At 37.8% G+C, this 16,503-nt stretch overlaps 1 protein-coding gene across 9 annotated transcripts in view; it reads left to right on the forward strand.

Annotated features, from left to right (window-relative positions):
• orc3 (origin recognition complex, subunit 3) overlaps positions 1-16,503 on the forward strand; it is a 90,111-nt gene that overhangs the window by 49,395 nt on the left and 24,213 nt on the right. For all 9 annotated transcript variants that reach the window (XM_061235281.1, XM_061235297.1, XM_061235306.1 and 6 more), the window contains 4 exons: positions 677-790; positions 2,461-2,594; positions 6,795-6,858; positions 13,253-13,369. In XM_061235281.1, coding sequence (XP_061091265.1) covers positions 677-790; positions 2,461-2,594; positions 6,795-6,858; positions 13,253-13,369 — 429 coding nt within the window. The remainder of the gene's footprint in view (positions 1-676; positions 791-2,460; positions 2,595-6,794; positions 6,859-13,252; positions 13,370-16,503) is intronic.

The following is a 16,503-nucleotide window of genomic DNA, read 5'->3' on the forward strand; positions in this document are numbered from 1 at the left end:
CTACTAAGATATAACCCAATACAACCTAGAATTATTAAGGCTAATAGCTAACTGTTGTTTTTTTACAGCCAATACAAATAAAACAACATCGAGAATATGACACAATGTAAATACTGCATGTAGAGGGTTTCACGTGCTCTGTATGAAACCCTCTACATGCAGTACACTGCTGGGTTTTTTCCTGAATGCCTTTCACCGACTTTTTATTGGGGAAATGTTCATTGGGAAAAACAAGTTACAACATTTTAGCTAGGTTACTGACATAGCATTAAGTGCCTGAGTAACATTCTAACTGGGACATAAAAGATTGGAACCGGTGAGCTATAATAACCTGCACTTTAACCTCACAATTTATCCACAGTAAATTGTGAGTGAAGTTAATCTCTTTCGATCGTGGTTGAACAAATCCTTTCGGGGTGGTGCCAAGAAGGGTGGTGCACCGCCACTGCTAAATTCTTTTGGGAGAACCTTGGTGTAATATTGTATGGACCATGAACAAGTTTGCTCAATATATTTATTTATTTTTCTCTCTAAGTTCGTATTGTAAACGCTAGATATCTCTGTTGGTTATGATCTTGAGGCAGACTTTTGCATTTCCCCTGTCACTGGATACTGAGGTGAGCTGTGCTTCCTGGCTGGTCATTTGGGATACTAAAGTGAGCTATGTTTCCCACAGCTGGTTCTGACGCCCAAGTTCCCCTTTAAGCCCAGCGGTAAGGTGCTGCAGGTGCTAGTGGGTCTCTTCCTCTACCATGACTTCTCCGTGCACAATTTCATCAAAGGCCTGCAGGTGGTATTGCGCGCATACATGTATGTTTTTGTACTGTGTTTGCATTGGCATTGCATGTATGTGCATGTGTATTTTTCTTCATATTGCATAGTGCTGTGGAAATGTATTTGCCCCCTTCTTGATTTCCTGTATTACTTCATATTTACCACACTGAAGGGTTTCATGTTTTCAGATCTTTCGACAGAATGTGATATGATACAAAAAGAACCTGAATAAACAAAAACACCCATATCACCTCTGTGAAAAAGTAATTTCCCACTTAACACAAGATAGGCCGGAGCTGACACCATCAGGCGTTGGGACATTAAAATTAAAATCACTCCAACACTGGAAATGCAGTATGCACTTCCTTCCGTGACTTATTTAATGTTTGGACTAAATCAAATTTCACACATTTAAGAAATTGCATTCATTGCAATTGTGCAATAAATTTAAAGATGAATAACTGAATGTTGTTAGCAATAACTGCAACAAAATGCTTCCAATAATTGTATATCAGTCTTTCACATTGCTGTGGAGGAATTTTATCCCACTTTGCAGAACGGCTTTAATTTGGATAAATTGGTAGGTTTTTGAGTCTAAACTTGTTGTTTCAAGTTCTGCCACAGCGTCTTTTTAGTGGGTTCAAGTCAGGACTTGGACTTTGCCACTCCCCCTCACCTCACTGATTTATACATACTTTTGACATACAGTACTGTGCAAAAGTCTTAAGCAAAATAATTCTGTAAAGCAAAGATGCTTTCAACAATAATGAAATCAACTGTTTTAAATATCAATACATTTCATCAGTATAAACGTACTATAAAGAGCAGCAGTGAACAGTCAAAAACTAAATCAAATCAGTCATTGTTGCGACCACCTGTGGCCTTTAACTGCACCAGTTAGGTACACTGTCCTGCTGTTTTATCGGAAAATCAGCTGGTAGGTTGTACCAAACTTATTTAATAATTTGCCACAGATAATGTCTCCAGGTAATCCTAGACAGCCTCGATTTGCACCTTTGCACAGTACTGTACATTAAACATCAGAAAGGAAAATCTGTTTCATACATGCAATTTGAACAAAAGTGAACAGAAAATGACAAAAATAATAATAGCAAAATAACAATGATATCATTAACAATAATAGTTTTATGATATTCCAACAATATTTACAGTTTTAATGCAATGCAGTTGATACCATGAAATGGTCCCCAAATTTAAAAAAGTAAAAAATTTACTGCAGTATATGGTATTACCAGTTCATTTTAAAATAATGCTGTTGGTGGTGTTGGATGATGCAACCATTTTGTAATGCTGAATTTGTCTAGGGGTAGGAATCGCAGAGTAACTCCCAATACTTTGTCCACGATACGGGTGATCCTGCGATATGCCATATATTGCAAGAAAATAATTTGCGATACATCACGATATCTGTGTTACTGAAGAAGTCAAAAAGCAGGAATCAACTATATACTGCATTTTAAACGGTGTCAATTTCATGTAATTTTAGACAACTGAGATGAAATGATGTAAAACAAATTGCATAGAGGAGAAGGACTGGGGGACTGAGACATGTTTATAAAATAAAACATTTACAGACAAACACAGGTCAGTGTTAAGGCTGTTACTATATCAAATATCACATTTTGGTCAGGAAGCTGACCCAACTTTCTGTGTTCTCCTGCACAGTTCTGCCTGTTGGAGCACTTCCACAGCCAGCCTCTGAGTGTTCTCTGCTGTAAGAAGCAGGAAGCTGTGGTCAGAACTCAGCAGCTAAGCCACCAGGAGATGGAGAAGATCCGCCAGCTTCCCTCCTTCATGAGGTGTGCTCAGCCTTCTGCCCACTGCTGATTGTTCTACCTCCTGCTCACTAAGGAATGCTTGGCCTCCTGATCACTGCTAAAACCATGTCAGCCTTTATTACTGCACACTTATGTAACTGCCTCCATGCTTCAGATATCATCATTAGACTTTTTCAGTTTTTCATCTCATCATGTTAAAGTACAGAATGAGTGCTACAAAATGAGATATCACTTGGTGAGAAATATTTAATATATATGACTATGACTAATAGGACCGTTTCAATGTGTTCAAAGTTTAGATAAGTGCTTTTAAAGATCTTTCTTTCATCATAAAACACATACTCCAACCAGGAATTATTATATGAAATGTTTATGTTTGTGTAGTCCCTAACCCAGTGCTTGCTATGAATTTTAATAAGTTTGATTAGTTTGATAGTGTTTTAAACCATAATGTCACAAAAATATGCAAGAATACACATCTCAGGTTTGACCACCTCGGTCACACTTTGTGGTTTCATGAAGCATAAACTCACTTTAAATACTATCACCTACTCTTGGCTCACAAGATGACATGGACCTTCAGCCAGTCTTGGTCTTGGACTTGTGTTGAGGTGATATTTCTGGCTCAAAATTTTCTTGTTTAATCTTTTGTCTTTCCACCCAATGTCAACTAATGTTGAACTTCCCTTAAAAAAACATGCAGAAGCAAACTATGCACTGTTTGCCCTTGGTCAACCAACATTGACGTTGACATTTTTCAATAATTTAAAATTATTAGTTTCAACAAATTAAATGCACACTTGACTCATCGTCATGTTTTCCGTTCTGTATATTTAAATTGCGGATATTCGTTATTTCTAAAGCTCTTCGCTTGAGTGATGGACTTTTTTTTTTTCTTAAGCACTCTGTTATTTAATATTAATCTGACCAAACTGAAGTTAACAGGTTAATAGGTTTTTTTTGTGGGGTTGTCTGCCCTCTTGGAGGCAAATCATAACTGCAGTATATCGGATTCCTCCTGTGTTAAGTGTTAATGTTAATTGTAGTGATGTTAAACTGTTGTCGCATTCTTATCAGATTCCAGATAGATTTTACTTGTATTTTGTACTGGCTAGCTACTTGGCTAGCTACCCAGCACTGTAACTTTATCATGATTTAAGAGATCGTGAGAGAAATAAGCGTGGGATTCTGCAGGTACCGCACATTTATGTGGGTAAATCGCTGTCATTGTAAAAAAAATAATACTAATAAAAATCCAGCAATGACCTGCAATGGTTGACAAGAACAACAGGAGGCGCAAGGAGGCGCAGGTGTCCATGTCATCCATTTTGAAATTATGGAAGCTCTTCAAAATTAAAATGCAAATGATTCATTTCAATTAGTTTTCATTCGATGCGTGTTAAATATCATGTCATAATTAAAATTAGCATTTTATTTTTCTTTCGCATTTTCAAGTTAATGTACGCACTTTGGGACAATATTAAAATGTAAATGCAAAGTAATTTCATATTCAGTTATTATCGTCATCTACGACAAAACCCTGTCATAATTTAAGTGAAAATAAGTCTAATTGTAACAAAAATGTAATTATTATTCAGCTGGCCCTTTATCATTTCATTTTCATGTATTTGTGGCACAAGTGTGACAAATCAAATTAAATGGCATCATTTTTAAAAATCGAATTGATAATGCAAATCCTTTGCATTTTAATTTTCAAAGGCAAGAGACCTGTCAATCAAACTGTAGCTGGGAGCTGGAAGAAACGGGTGTTACTTTCACCTCTTCCTCTCTGGTGTTACTTAGCTAGCTAACATAGCTACATTCCAGTCCAGTTTAATGGCTGGCTCTGTAAATACCGACCAGTGCCGAAATGAGAAATTAGGTTAAATTGGATTACTTTGTTAACGAGTTATATATTTAGTGGGCGTTAGTATTTATTATCCACTGTGATTTTGGTGACGTGCAAGTTACAATGCAAGTTAGCTATTGTAGCTAAAGCCTGTTGATCGTACCCTTGTCAGTGGTCGCTCGATGTCTAAAAAAATAAATAAACCAGGCAGTCATACTTTTGAAAATGGTATTTGACTAGGCCTAACCTTAACCAATTGTAAGTTAAAATTGACACGCTCTGTTTGGACATCAAAATGAAGCTGTGTCAGCTAGCTAGCTACATATATTACGTTCCCATTGACCCCCGTTAGACAGTTTTGTTAGCTGTGTTGAGTGGATCTGGATCAATCAAGATTAAAACAAACTGACATTGTTAATATGAAATTATGTTTTAATTCTATGTCATATTAAAAAAGATATATATTAGGCTAAGCTCTAGGTCCCATGACAGTCCCAAACACTCTCAATCTGCTTCCACATCATCAGCGACAAAACGTTTGGCATAGTGTCAAGCGATTAAATTCATATGGTGTCAGAATTGAAGCCCAACTTGACAGCAACACGAAGCCTGGTGTAGCACACAGCTGAAAATAAAGTCAAGTTGAGCTCCATCGCAGTTCAAATTTTTTAAACTTTGACTTTATTTGAAGCTTTGTATGAAGCAGGCATACACTACCTAGCAACACAGACAGAGCCGTTTCAGGGAGGTTACATGGCTAACTGGGTTAGCCCAGTTAGTTTCTTGATGTTTTGGGATTAACTCAAAATTACTCTTTTCACAAAGCAAGTGCACAATTTAGCCTTTTATAACTGCAGACAACCGACTACTATGAAATATTGGCTTGTTACAGTTTAACAAACTAACAGCTTCCGATGGATGATGACAAGTTTCAACAACTGGCATCACTCAATTGTGTAGTCAGTCACTCAATTTTAAACCAGTGGCAACTATTTTTGACTGGTTGACTGGTTAATGACAGCTGGGAAACACAGGCTGCTGATTCATGACATCACTGGACATGTTTGCCCTGATAAGTTTTGCTCCATATTTAGGAAACGGCTGCACTGACAGTGATTTTAAAAATGTTTACACACATCATTTTGCCACGTTGATGACACATACGTTTCAATTGACCATTATAATACAGTACAACTACCCTAATATATAGTAATATACTGTATTCATTATTCAATAATCCAAAACCCTGTTTGCCTAGTAAGTGGCACGGTTTGATAGCTAGCTAAAATGCTATAATGTCTTGTAGTTGGCAATAACATTATGTGTAACGAACAAGTAGGCTACGTCCAGTTTATCGACTAAAAGCGCCAACAGCATTATTCTAAACCTGTTTTGTTCAATTTTTCGATATAAATGTATAGGGGGGTTGTATTGTAGATGTTTACTCAGTGAAAATGTGTTCATTTACATATAAAATAAGCCAAGGACATATAGTTTTAAAATATATAATTTTTCCTAAAAATAAAAATGTTAATTCAAAATTGAACGCCACAGGGTTAGGTGAGCTGCATCGTGACTGGGATTTGCAAGAGAAAAAATTGGTTTTAGGACACAAAGGATACTAACTGTTCGACATCGTTCCAGAATGTTCCACTGTATCATTCTGTAAAGCATCATTTGGAAGACGGAGAGCAACAATTTTATCTCGTACTATAGTACTCCCTATAAAACAAACAAAAGGCACAGTCGCATGTTAGCCCTTCATGTGTGGTGATTTTATAATCACCATCAGCCTTGTTGAACGAGGCAGTTTACAAACTCATTCAAACTCTATGAATGAGATGCATACTGTCGTTGATTTATGTTGGCTATGCAGGTTGGTGGGATGATATGGAATTAAATTGTCATGCTGTCTAAAGATACTTTATCAGTCTCACTATGGAAGCTATCCAAATATCCAAGTATTGCTTTGCTAGCATTTTTGCTGCATTTGTCCTAATTGTTACTGTTTTAGAATTAATGTTAGCTTGAGACCAATTTGTTGGCTATATCATTGTTATCATACTAGAAATCGACTACAAGAAAAGTGTCTTCTTGCCTCTATCGCCAGACTCTGGCGGACTAATTACTTAAATATTTAACAGAATTTCACATTTATGGAATGATTTGAATTTAGAAATTTAGGTGAATCCTATTTCTGATCTTCAGGACTGCGATTCTGGTATTGACTCATTTTTGACCGGAAAGTGACTTTGTAAAGTTTTTCGCCTCTGTGAAATTGCTGAGTATAAGACCTGTATCTGAAGCTCATGCTTGGTCACATGGTTTACCCTGTGAGCTTCTGACTCCCCTGGCGTGTGCTCCAATTACAGGTTTGTTGAAGAGCAGGAGCCCCAGGAGCAAGTGGAGCTGCTGACCAGTGATGAGCATCTGAAGGTAACCTCACAACTGAAAGTGACATACTGTAAAATCGTGTTTTATTTGACGGTTTACATCTGTGGCAAGAATGCAGTTGGCCGGGAAATACTTGTGAGATTCTTGTGAGATTCTCACAGTAGGGGGCTGGAACAGTGATTTGTAGCAAGATTACCCATCATCCATAGTGGTTTTTGCAGAACCAGCATCAGGTGGCAAATGTGAGCACTCTACTCCACAGCTGCATAAAAATAATTTTGTTGTGCTGTATGTATGTGTAGATTTACAAAAATAAATGTCAAGCATTCCAAGTGCATAACACAAATAGCAATCAATGTGGCAAGTGTAGCTAAAACCATTTGAACTGTCTGCCTGCTGCTCTGACTCAACCACAGAAATAGACCAGTAACATTACTTGTCATACCCGATGGTGGTCCCCTAATAGCTTCCCACTCCCTGTGAGTCATGACATAATGCCTTATTTGAAAATATCAAAACAGGTATTTTGAAGGCAACCCAAAACGCTGCTGTAGATCTCCTTTCATTAATTGATTAATGGTAACCAGGCCTGAGTTCGTCCACCTTTTAAACCCACCATCACATGAAGGATGAAAATCTGTATTACCCGCTATTGCCCTTGATATTGACCTTGGCCCTCCCCCCTTTTTCCTTACGGCTTCCCACACATTCAGTGTATTCTTTTATCCAGTTATTTTGAATTTTCATTTTATTCCAGTGCGTTTCACCCCAAAATATTATTGATCCAAGATGAGATTTTGGAATTGAATTTTGTTCAATCTGTACTCAGTATCCAAGTCATTTTTGATCCAATGCACCAATGTCTTTAGTTGAGCCGCCCAGTAGTAGTTTTTAAGGTTTGGAGGCCGAGACCACCTTTCTGTTTTGGTAAAAGGAGTGTTTTTATCTGAAAGTTTTTACCTGACGGCTTCTAACTGAAAGTTAAATCTTTCAGTCTGGGGTGATGGAAACACCATGCATCTATAAGTCAAAGTTCTTTTATCAATGCAAATCAGTGATCTAGATTTTTTTAGAGATGGGACCACTATCTGCAGGGAGTTTGTCTTATTTTGAGTTTATTACACAGTTAAAAGCTCCTGCCATAATAATAATTCCTTTTGCATTACCAGCCACCAGTGAAGCTATGTGTTTAAAGAAATTAGGGCAGTCCTTATTTGGTGCATATATATTTAGAAAAGTTAAGGTTTTTTTCTCTTAATTGGATTGTTTAGACCATTTATATTGTAACTTATACAGTTTAAACTTGTCATATTGTCCATTTTGGTAAATTATTCCTACTTTGTAAAGTTTATATCCAACATAGATCTATCTTCAGTGATATACGAGCTTGGGACACTTGTCAAGCAATATAAAATATATAACAAAACAAACAAAACATTTCCCCTTTCATTTGCATAGAACTTCCAACACTCCAGCAGGCTGTATAACATTTGCAACCTGCTCCCATTGTTCTATAGGCTGAGAGGTGTAGCTGTCACTCTCAGGGAGAATTGCACTAAGTGCAAGTAAAGCTAACCATAAAAGTATTATCACCTTTAGGGGAAGCCTTTTGCCTTAAAACACAGGCTGTGTGTGATCTGTTTATGGCCCAATCTCTGACCGCAAAACCCCCTGCATGTAAAATACAAATAACTCAAAGTATTTACCTTTACCAACAACTCAATGTAGGCCTACGTTATTCAAAATAAAGTATATGCAGCAGCGTAACAATTAATCATGTTCAACAATCAACATGCTGTAAACATTAAATGTGTCAGTAGTCCTACTGTATTTAAACGATTTACTCATCTCGGTCAGTCATGACTCATGAGTGATCTTCGATCCGCGCTGGATAATGACATCTTGGCTTTCTTGCTGATCACGCCTGTTTCCTTGTACTCGCCAACTATCCCTAGTTAGCTCTCTTTGCAGTCTCTCTCTCTCTCTCGTCTTGGACATTAATTTCCAGCTCTTTCAAAGTGGGAATTGCATCTGCCAGTGTTTCAAACATCTTGTCTCCTGAATCCGTGGTGATCTTGAGCCGTGCTGGGTAGGGGCACTTGGCCTGAATCCCCTTTCCCTTCAGCTGTTTAATTACCTGGTGCACCTGTCCCCTCTTCTTTTGCAGTTCTGGGGAATAGTTATCGTTTCCCCTGAAACTTGGACTTGTTGTCCCCAAGCAAGCTGCAACACCTGCTCCTTGACACTGTAATCCAGAAAGAGCACAATAATTGAGCCCGCCAGAGATCTGTGTGCTTTTTAATATCTAATTCAGGTGATAATTTCAGACGTTTCACCAAAAGCTCCTTCACAAAATCTTTAGTACCCTTAGACTCACTGCCTTCAGGCACTTGGTAAATTTGTATATTATTGCGCCTGAGTCTGCGTCTGTTTTGCATGTCCTCACATTTTGCTGTCATCTCTGCAGCAAAATGCGATGTACAAAAGGTTCTATAAAATAAAATTATGTTTTTATATATGCACCAAATGAGGATAACAATTTTATGCGTTAACTCGGGACAGGCACCACAAATCCAGCCCAGTTGCCAAGATTTGGATGGGGTTCTCCATTGGAACCATTGAACTGTCATATCACTGGAAAGAAAACGGCCACAGAAAAATGGCACTTTTGCCATGGCCCACAGTTTTTTCCTCTGATTGGCCAACCTGACATCACATGGGGGCGGCCTATAGCCACCATAAGATCTGCACAGCTGTTGGGCACTTGAGCACGGCCCTTAACCCTGCATTGCTCCAGGGGAGGATTGTCTCCTGCTTAGTCTAATCAACTGTACATCACTCTGGATAAGAGCGTCTGCCAAATGCCAATAATGTAATGAAGAAGGTCATTCTGTTCCTTTTGCGGATTGTAATTGCTGCCTTTGTACATTGCATTAGCAGCCCGGCATGGTACATAAAGCCGCTACCATAAAGCGTTAGCAATACAACGTCTTTTTGAAGTTAAGGTAGATATGCTAATGTTGCTAACTGCCAGTTTTATTATCAATGTAGAATGCAGTAGCATTCTATTAGCTCTAGCAAGCCATTGAATTTGGGTAGCATAGAAAATAACGTAGACTCACAGTGTTCTGACCGAACCAGATGATCTGTTTTTTTTTTTATGTGTGTAAAGTGCAATTAGTCAAATTCCCTTTCCATAAACTTATGAGACCCCGATCATCTGTCTCAGCATGCTGTGACGTGCTAAATGCTTTTTATTCAGCATGCAAGAGAAGGTGAAAGAGAAGATGTGCATGAAGATGGGGGTAAGAATTTTGCTGGAGCTACCTGCTGCCGAATGGCACAAGTGGGCTAGTTCAGTCATCGTTAGGCTATCATAGGCTTAGGCCTATATAATGTTGCACTGTAGGCTATTCTCGTAGTATTTGGCAAGTAATCTCAGTGTAACCTCTAACTCAGTGTAGGGCTGTATTGCCATGGCCTAGTCTACTGCATCAGCAGTTTTATCAGCCTGTTTGGCTGCGTGTCCGCAGGACTGGCAGCAGTTTGCATGATTGACTGCATGCGCAATGCAGACAGCCTTAGGATTTCATGGTATTTTTACATGCCTGTCATTTTGTTCTTAATGCTACTGAAGATCAAAGGTAAGTTTGCAGTAGTTTGTAAGGGATCAGTTCTGACAAGGCACACCAGATATCAAACCTGAACCTCAAGCCATACCAACTTAAAGTCATAGTAATCTATTATGAGTAATGTCACACATTATGATTGTTATTCAATAGATTTGCCCTATATTGAACATAGGTTACACCAGGCTGATTATCGAGCCGATATAGGCTCATTTTTAATTAGACAGGCAATCATCATCATTTCTGCAAATTGAAATGGATTGGAGGCCGCAATAATGTTACTCCATTAATAGCACAATAAAACAACGGTATTTTCACAGGGAACAGGTTGACATGCACACACACGCACACCAGTGGTGTGTATTTCAAAATTTGTATTTTATACCAATTAACTTGCGTTCTGATAAAAATAGGCTTAACATTTGTGCTATAGTAAGCCCAAGATAATATAATGCCCTGGCACAAGAAGAAAATAATCAGTGATACAGCTTTAAACTTTAAAAAGCCAACTAGGACAAACATCAATAACCCGTTATCTTACAAGATGGCACCTGATCACATTATGATGACAGCACCATTGCCGCAGCGGGCATGAAAAATGTGGCTTTTGAATTCTAGCTTAACCTACCATTGACAGCTTTTTTTTTTTCTTTTTTTTTGATGTTCCAGAGTTTTAATTGCCTAAATACAAAGACACGCACATAAAACAATTCAAATGCATTATTTTAAAAAAGCTACAGAGTGTGAGACAGTTTTTGACTTCATTCATACATTTTAAGCTTTCTTTCTTTCAATCTCAAAATGATGTCCACTGAGTGAATATTATGATCTGTAAATAATACAAATGTTGGCTCGAAGAAACAGGCGTAATTTTTTTGTCTTTCATTTCTGGGCCATATCCGTAATCTTCAAAAAAAAACAAAAAAAAACCTTGGAATAGCATTTATAGAATACAGTATATTATTTTCCTGCTTTTTATCTCTCTCCTTGCATGAAAGACGCAGAATTCTGCATTAGCACGACTGTTGCACACACAACCTTACCCCTTAAGTCTCACCGGCCCAGGGCTCAACCGGTGAGGGTTTTTTTTTTTTTTTTGTATTCATTCCTTTTTTCAGGCCGCAATTTTCAATCATTATGGTAACAGAATATACCATTTGAAAGAGTTAAAACTAACGGTTCATCTGTATGACCTATTTTATGATGCCATTGCTTTAGCGACAACAGTTCCTTATTTTGTAATGTGGGTGGTAAAACAAGTGAAGGGGGACCTTCTCTGAATTTCGGAAATCCACACACTAGGCCTACAAGAAATACGATAATGTCAGTGTCCTTTTCACAACAAGTGTCCAGTGGACCAAATGCATAATAGCTTCTCATTCTAAAAATATATCAACTCAGAGAAACATTGATAGAATGTAAATTGTTACTTATAATTTCTCTGGAGGAATTATCATTGTTGTCTGTTTCACCATTGTATACTTCTACAAAAGTACTATTGCTATTATCTACTTTTTGTATAGGCTCTCTCAAACATGATGAGCCCAAGTACAACAGTCTCTGTCCAGTATGTGTAACATAGTTGCAGAGAGAATGCATTGACTTTGCTTACCATCAGTTTGTTTATTAATTTGCCTTTCCCGTTAAACATTCTGCCCAATTTCCTCTGTCCCCTTCATGGGTCATCGTTTTGTTCATTAGTTTTTAAATCTTGCTGTGAAATCACAGATTCACATTACTTTTCTGTGTCAGCAACTGTACTTTGACACAAAGTAACTCACGTGGACACCTGACAGCTGATTTAAGTCTGTTGTTACCATGGCAATGCATTTCTCCGGCTTTGTTTCAGACAGAAGGTATACCTCGTCAGACCAAGCTTTTTTTCCTATGTCGTGAGGTGGCTCAGAGCCAGTTTGCTTTAAGTTGCCTGTTTTCTGGCTTGACTTCTTTACACAGGCCTCAATGCTGGGTCAGCTCCATCAATTAGGCTTCCTGGTATTTCTGTTCTGTAAAGATGGATTCTAAAAAGTAGCTATAAATCATATAGTTTATTTTGATAGCCATTTGGTATGTCTAGCTTAAACTATCGAGGGAAGTAAATTCGGAAGATTCCTGTTTTTATTTCCTTTATCCTTTTTGTGAACCACAGAAGCTTTTTTATGATTTATTTGTTTGGCAATATCCATTGGATGATTTATTTAATTTTTATTTTTTTTCTGCTGCAGAAAAATTTATATTTAATAATAATACATTTATTTGTATAGCACTTTAGTTACAGTGCTTTACAAATACCACAAAAATAGACCCAATGCCACAAAAGATAACACGATACTAAAGATCAAATAAAAGTATAAAATGCACAGAACACCTTGTGCAAAGAACACCTGTAAGGCATTTAGCAGACGCTGTTATCCAGAGCGACGTACAACAAAGTGCAGTTCAAACAGGAACAAGTGTGAAGAGGACGGACCCTAGAGGACGGTACGGTTCTGTGTGTGACCATACAGATACAGTTGGAACTACCACGTGTGTCATAGGGAAGTATAAGCACTGCCAGTTCTGTTCGAAAATGTATATTCTTTCCTCCAGATAATAAAAAAGAATCAAATCTGTATGGAATGTGTATGGGAAATGTTTGAGATATGTCCAGTTTAATTAGCAGTAAATTAGACTGTATTTCAGTAATAAACTTGATTCTTTTTGGTTACTTTTTGTAACAGATCAAACATGCAACTCATAATGATAATTAACATTGTAATAGTCAAGGGTCTTTGAAATTTTTTTAAACATTTTTTTAACTCCTTCAGGAACTGTGTCAGAAACTGCTGAAAGGTCTCCATCGATACCACAAGAACTTCTTTCCCATTCTCAGATGTCTTCATGTGCTCACATCCACTCTACCAAAGTATCCCCTGGGAAAGCAGGTGAGTGCCAGGGAACAATAGGGTTTTGTTTTTTTTTTAACTGAAAAACCTAAATGTCAACTTGCATTCTGCATCCGCCCTAGAATAATACAATTTTATTTTGTTTCATGTAAGGCTCCAGTCACCAGGCGGCAGTGGGTAGGCGATAGAGATCCTGTGTTCCTTGTTTATAAATCCAATTGTATCATTTGGTTTGATCAATTATAATGTTATTTTGCTCTGGCGGCGCACGGGAGCTTCACAAAGCTTAAATGATACTGGTTACTGAACAATGTTACGAAACTAAAGATTTGAGTTTCTTTGAAGGTGAATGAGACTGAAAGGGTAAGGAGCACATAATGACTCGCCCCACAGATATGAAAACAATTATTGTCATTACGGAGGTTTGTGATGAAATGAAAAAGCAAAAAATTTGACACAATTATCGGTGCCGATGGAAATGCCCAAAGTCACTCTGGTGCGTGACGTCACAGTGGGAACACTGAAGCTCGGTTGTATAGCCTCAGGTTGAAAATATGACATAAATTTACAGCATTTCAATCTTTTTTTCTGAAACTAATGAAATTTAATAACTCCGTTATTGGTACCATTCTGGTTTGAGACAGAGGTGTAGCGTTACATGGTTCGGAATCATGATTCCCACGTCCGAAGTCCGTATCAGCAATACAGACTGGTCAACATTTTCATGAATATCATTTGTTTGTGTTGCCACACTGTCTATTTTTGGTATTCAATATAAAACTATAACTAGTCTTTTTCGTACTGGAACAATTCTATGATGACATTGGCAACAGGACACATCAATTGTAGGACAAGCTAATTTTAGGCTACTAATCATAGCCATCAATTGATTAGTCAACTATTCTGGGTTTCAAGCAAGTTTTATAAGTTTCTTGCATAACTTTTACCCCACAACTCCAATGCTTGCATTTAACATTACATTCAGAAATATCACCCCACACATACGCTAATAAGCTACATGTTGACTCCGTGCAGTTGGGCTTTATACTGCATTGCACTCTATTGAATGAAGACTCTTTCGCTATGATTTATAGGTAAGGCTCATCATTTTCATCATTTTTATTTTAAAAACTGGGTGAAAATTGGATGAAGAATGTGACATAAAAAAAGGGAAGTCAGGTGACAATAATGCACATTGTAATTTTAAACTTTAAATTTTAATTGAATCCTGTCTTTTAACCATAGGCTTTGTGAATGGAACAGTGATTGGATACATTGTGCCTGCTATTTCTACTGCATTTATTGATGATCACACAGTGACAAGAAACAAGAAATAGGCCTAACATTGCTGTAATACTGACAAAGTCATTCTTATACAAAATACTAAGGAATCCTGTTTAATTAATCCCCTTGAACCATACGGCCTGAGTGTGTTTATTTCCATTACATTCTTTTTAACAGTGTAATAAAGCTCACGGTTCTATTAGTGTAAATTATTTTACAATATCACTGCTTTCGCTATAACGGTTCCTTATTTTATGTGTGGTGACTGCAAGCATGGGGGGACCTTAACCTCTATGCCTTTTAGAACTTGACAGATGACATGAATCAGGCTAAAAATTGTATTCTTTTCATGATGTTACTCTTTCCTGCTTCTGTCTCCAACCGTAGTTGGGAAACACGGGATTCCAGGGACAGCAGCTGCTAGTTAACTATGGCTGCACCGTTTGCTCGTCAGCAACCTCAAAGTAACACCCAACTTAACGACTTAGCAAAAACGAGGAGTGCTCAGGCAACTTTATTGCGCCTAAGAAAATGACATTAACTCTCTTGTACTTCCGTATTTTCTCCGAGACCATGCTCTCTTTCAGAACACACAACTGGCGCAAAACTCCACTCGCTCAAATTTAACATTTAAAATGCTTTATTGGCATGACACATTTTCCAATACATAGTTATAAGCAAACATAACATTAGCAAAAACAGTTAACGTATTGACAATACAAAGAAACATGATATAATTATAATGCTATATTCATAATGCAGTTGAAAATGTACTTCCGTCTAGGGTCTTTCAGCGCACTTATCCCTGGTTATGGGTTTGCACTTTGTTGTACGTCGCTCTGAATAAGAGCGTCTGCCAAATGCCATTAATGTATTGTAATGTAATAATGACAAATATACGTATATACAAATTACATGATATAATTAAAAACGGATTGGTGGGGGTTAGGGGGTTACTGCTGTCCCTAAAGCTGTAGCAGGTGGCTACATATTGTACTGCCAGATGTGCACAGCTCCTTTCCTCTCCAAGGGGGATTTGTAATAATTGTGTCTCGGTTTGGCTGTGAAGTTTGGGTTTATATATTTGGGAAAGAGAAGTTCTCAAATTTCTATGCATTTGTCACAATTTGCAGCTCTGTCTCTTCTCTGGGCAGCCAGGTCTGCCAGTGGCGCCCAGTCTCTATTGCCAGGCTGTGCTCTCTGAGTCTGTACTTTGTCAATGTTTATAAATCTTCACTGTGGTCCTATAATCTGACACAGTATATTGCCTTTTTAGGACCAGATGGCATTCTAATATGTTTTGATTTTGTGTTCCTTTGTTTTTGCTATACACTGAAGACAATTGAGTTTGAAGTCAAAAGATGTACATGAGATGACAGATCCAAATTTCTTCTTTTATTTCCTGGAATTTTTATCTAGATTTGTTGAACAACTTGTGAGGAGAGAACCTAAAACATCGGTCAGTGACATCACAATCAATCTCCACAGGGCAGGGGGTGAATGTATCCTAATCAACCATTCGAAGAAGAGAGCAGCAATACAGGGGATATACCCCAAGACGCAAACCACTCCTCAGTAGTAAGAAATGGAAGGCAAGATTACAATTTGCATTTACAATTTCTGTAAAAAAGTACAGAGATGAGCTACAGAAGTCCTGGAACAAAGTTTATGAGACCAAAATTAACCTCTACCAAAGTGATGGAAAGGCCAAAGTGTGGAGAAAGGAGGGATCTACTCATGATCCAAAACATGCAAGCTCATCTGTGAAGCACAGTGGAGGAAGTGTAGTGGTTAAGGTAAATGACTGGGACACGCAAGGTCGGTGGTTCTAATCCCAGTGTAGCCACAATAAGATCCACACAGCCGTTGGGCCCTTGAGCAAGGCCTTT

This window comes from Conger conger, chromosome 1, assembly GCF_963514075.1.
Source record: "Conger conger chromosome 1, fConCon1.1, whole genome shotgun sequence".
NCBI lineage: Eukaryota > Metazoa > Chordata > Actinopteri > Anguilliformes > Congridae > Conger > Conger conger.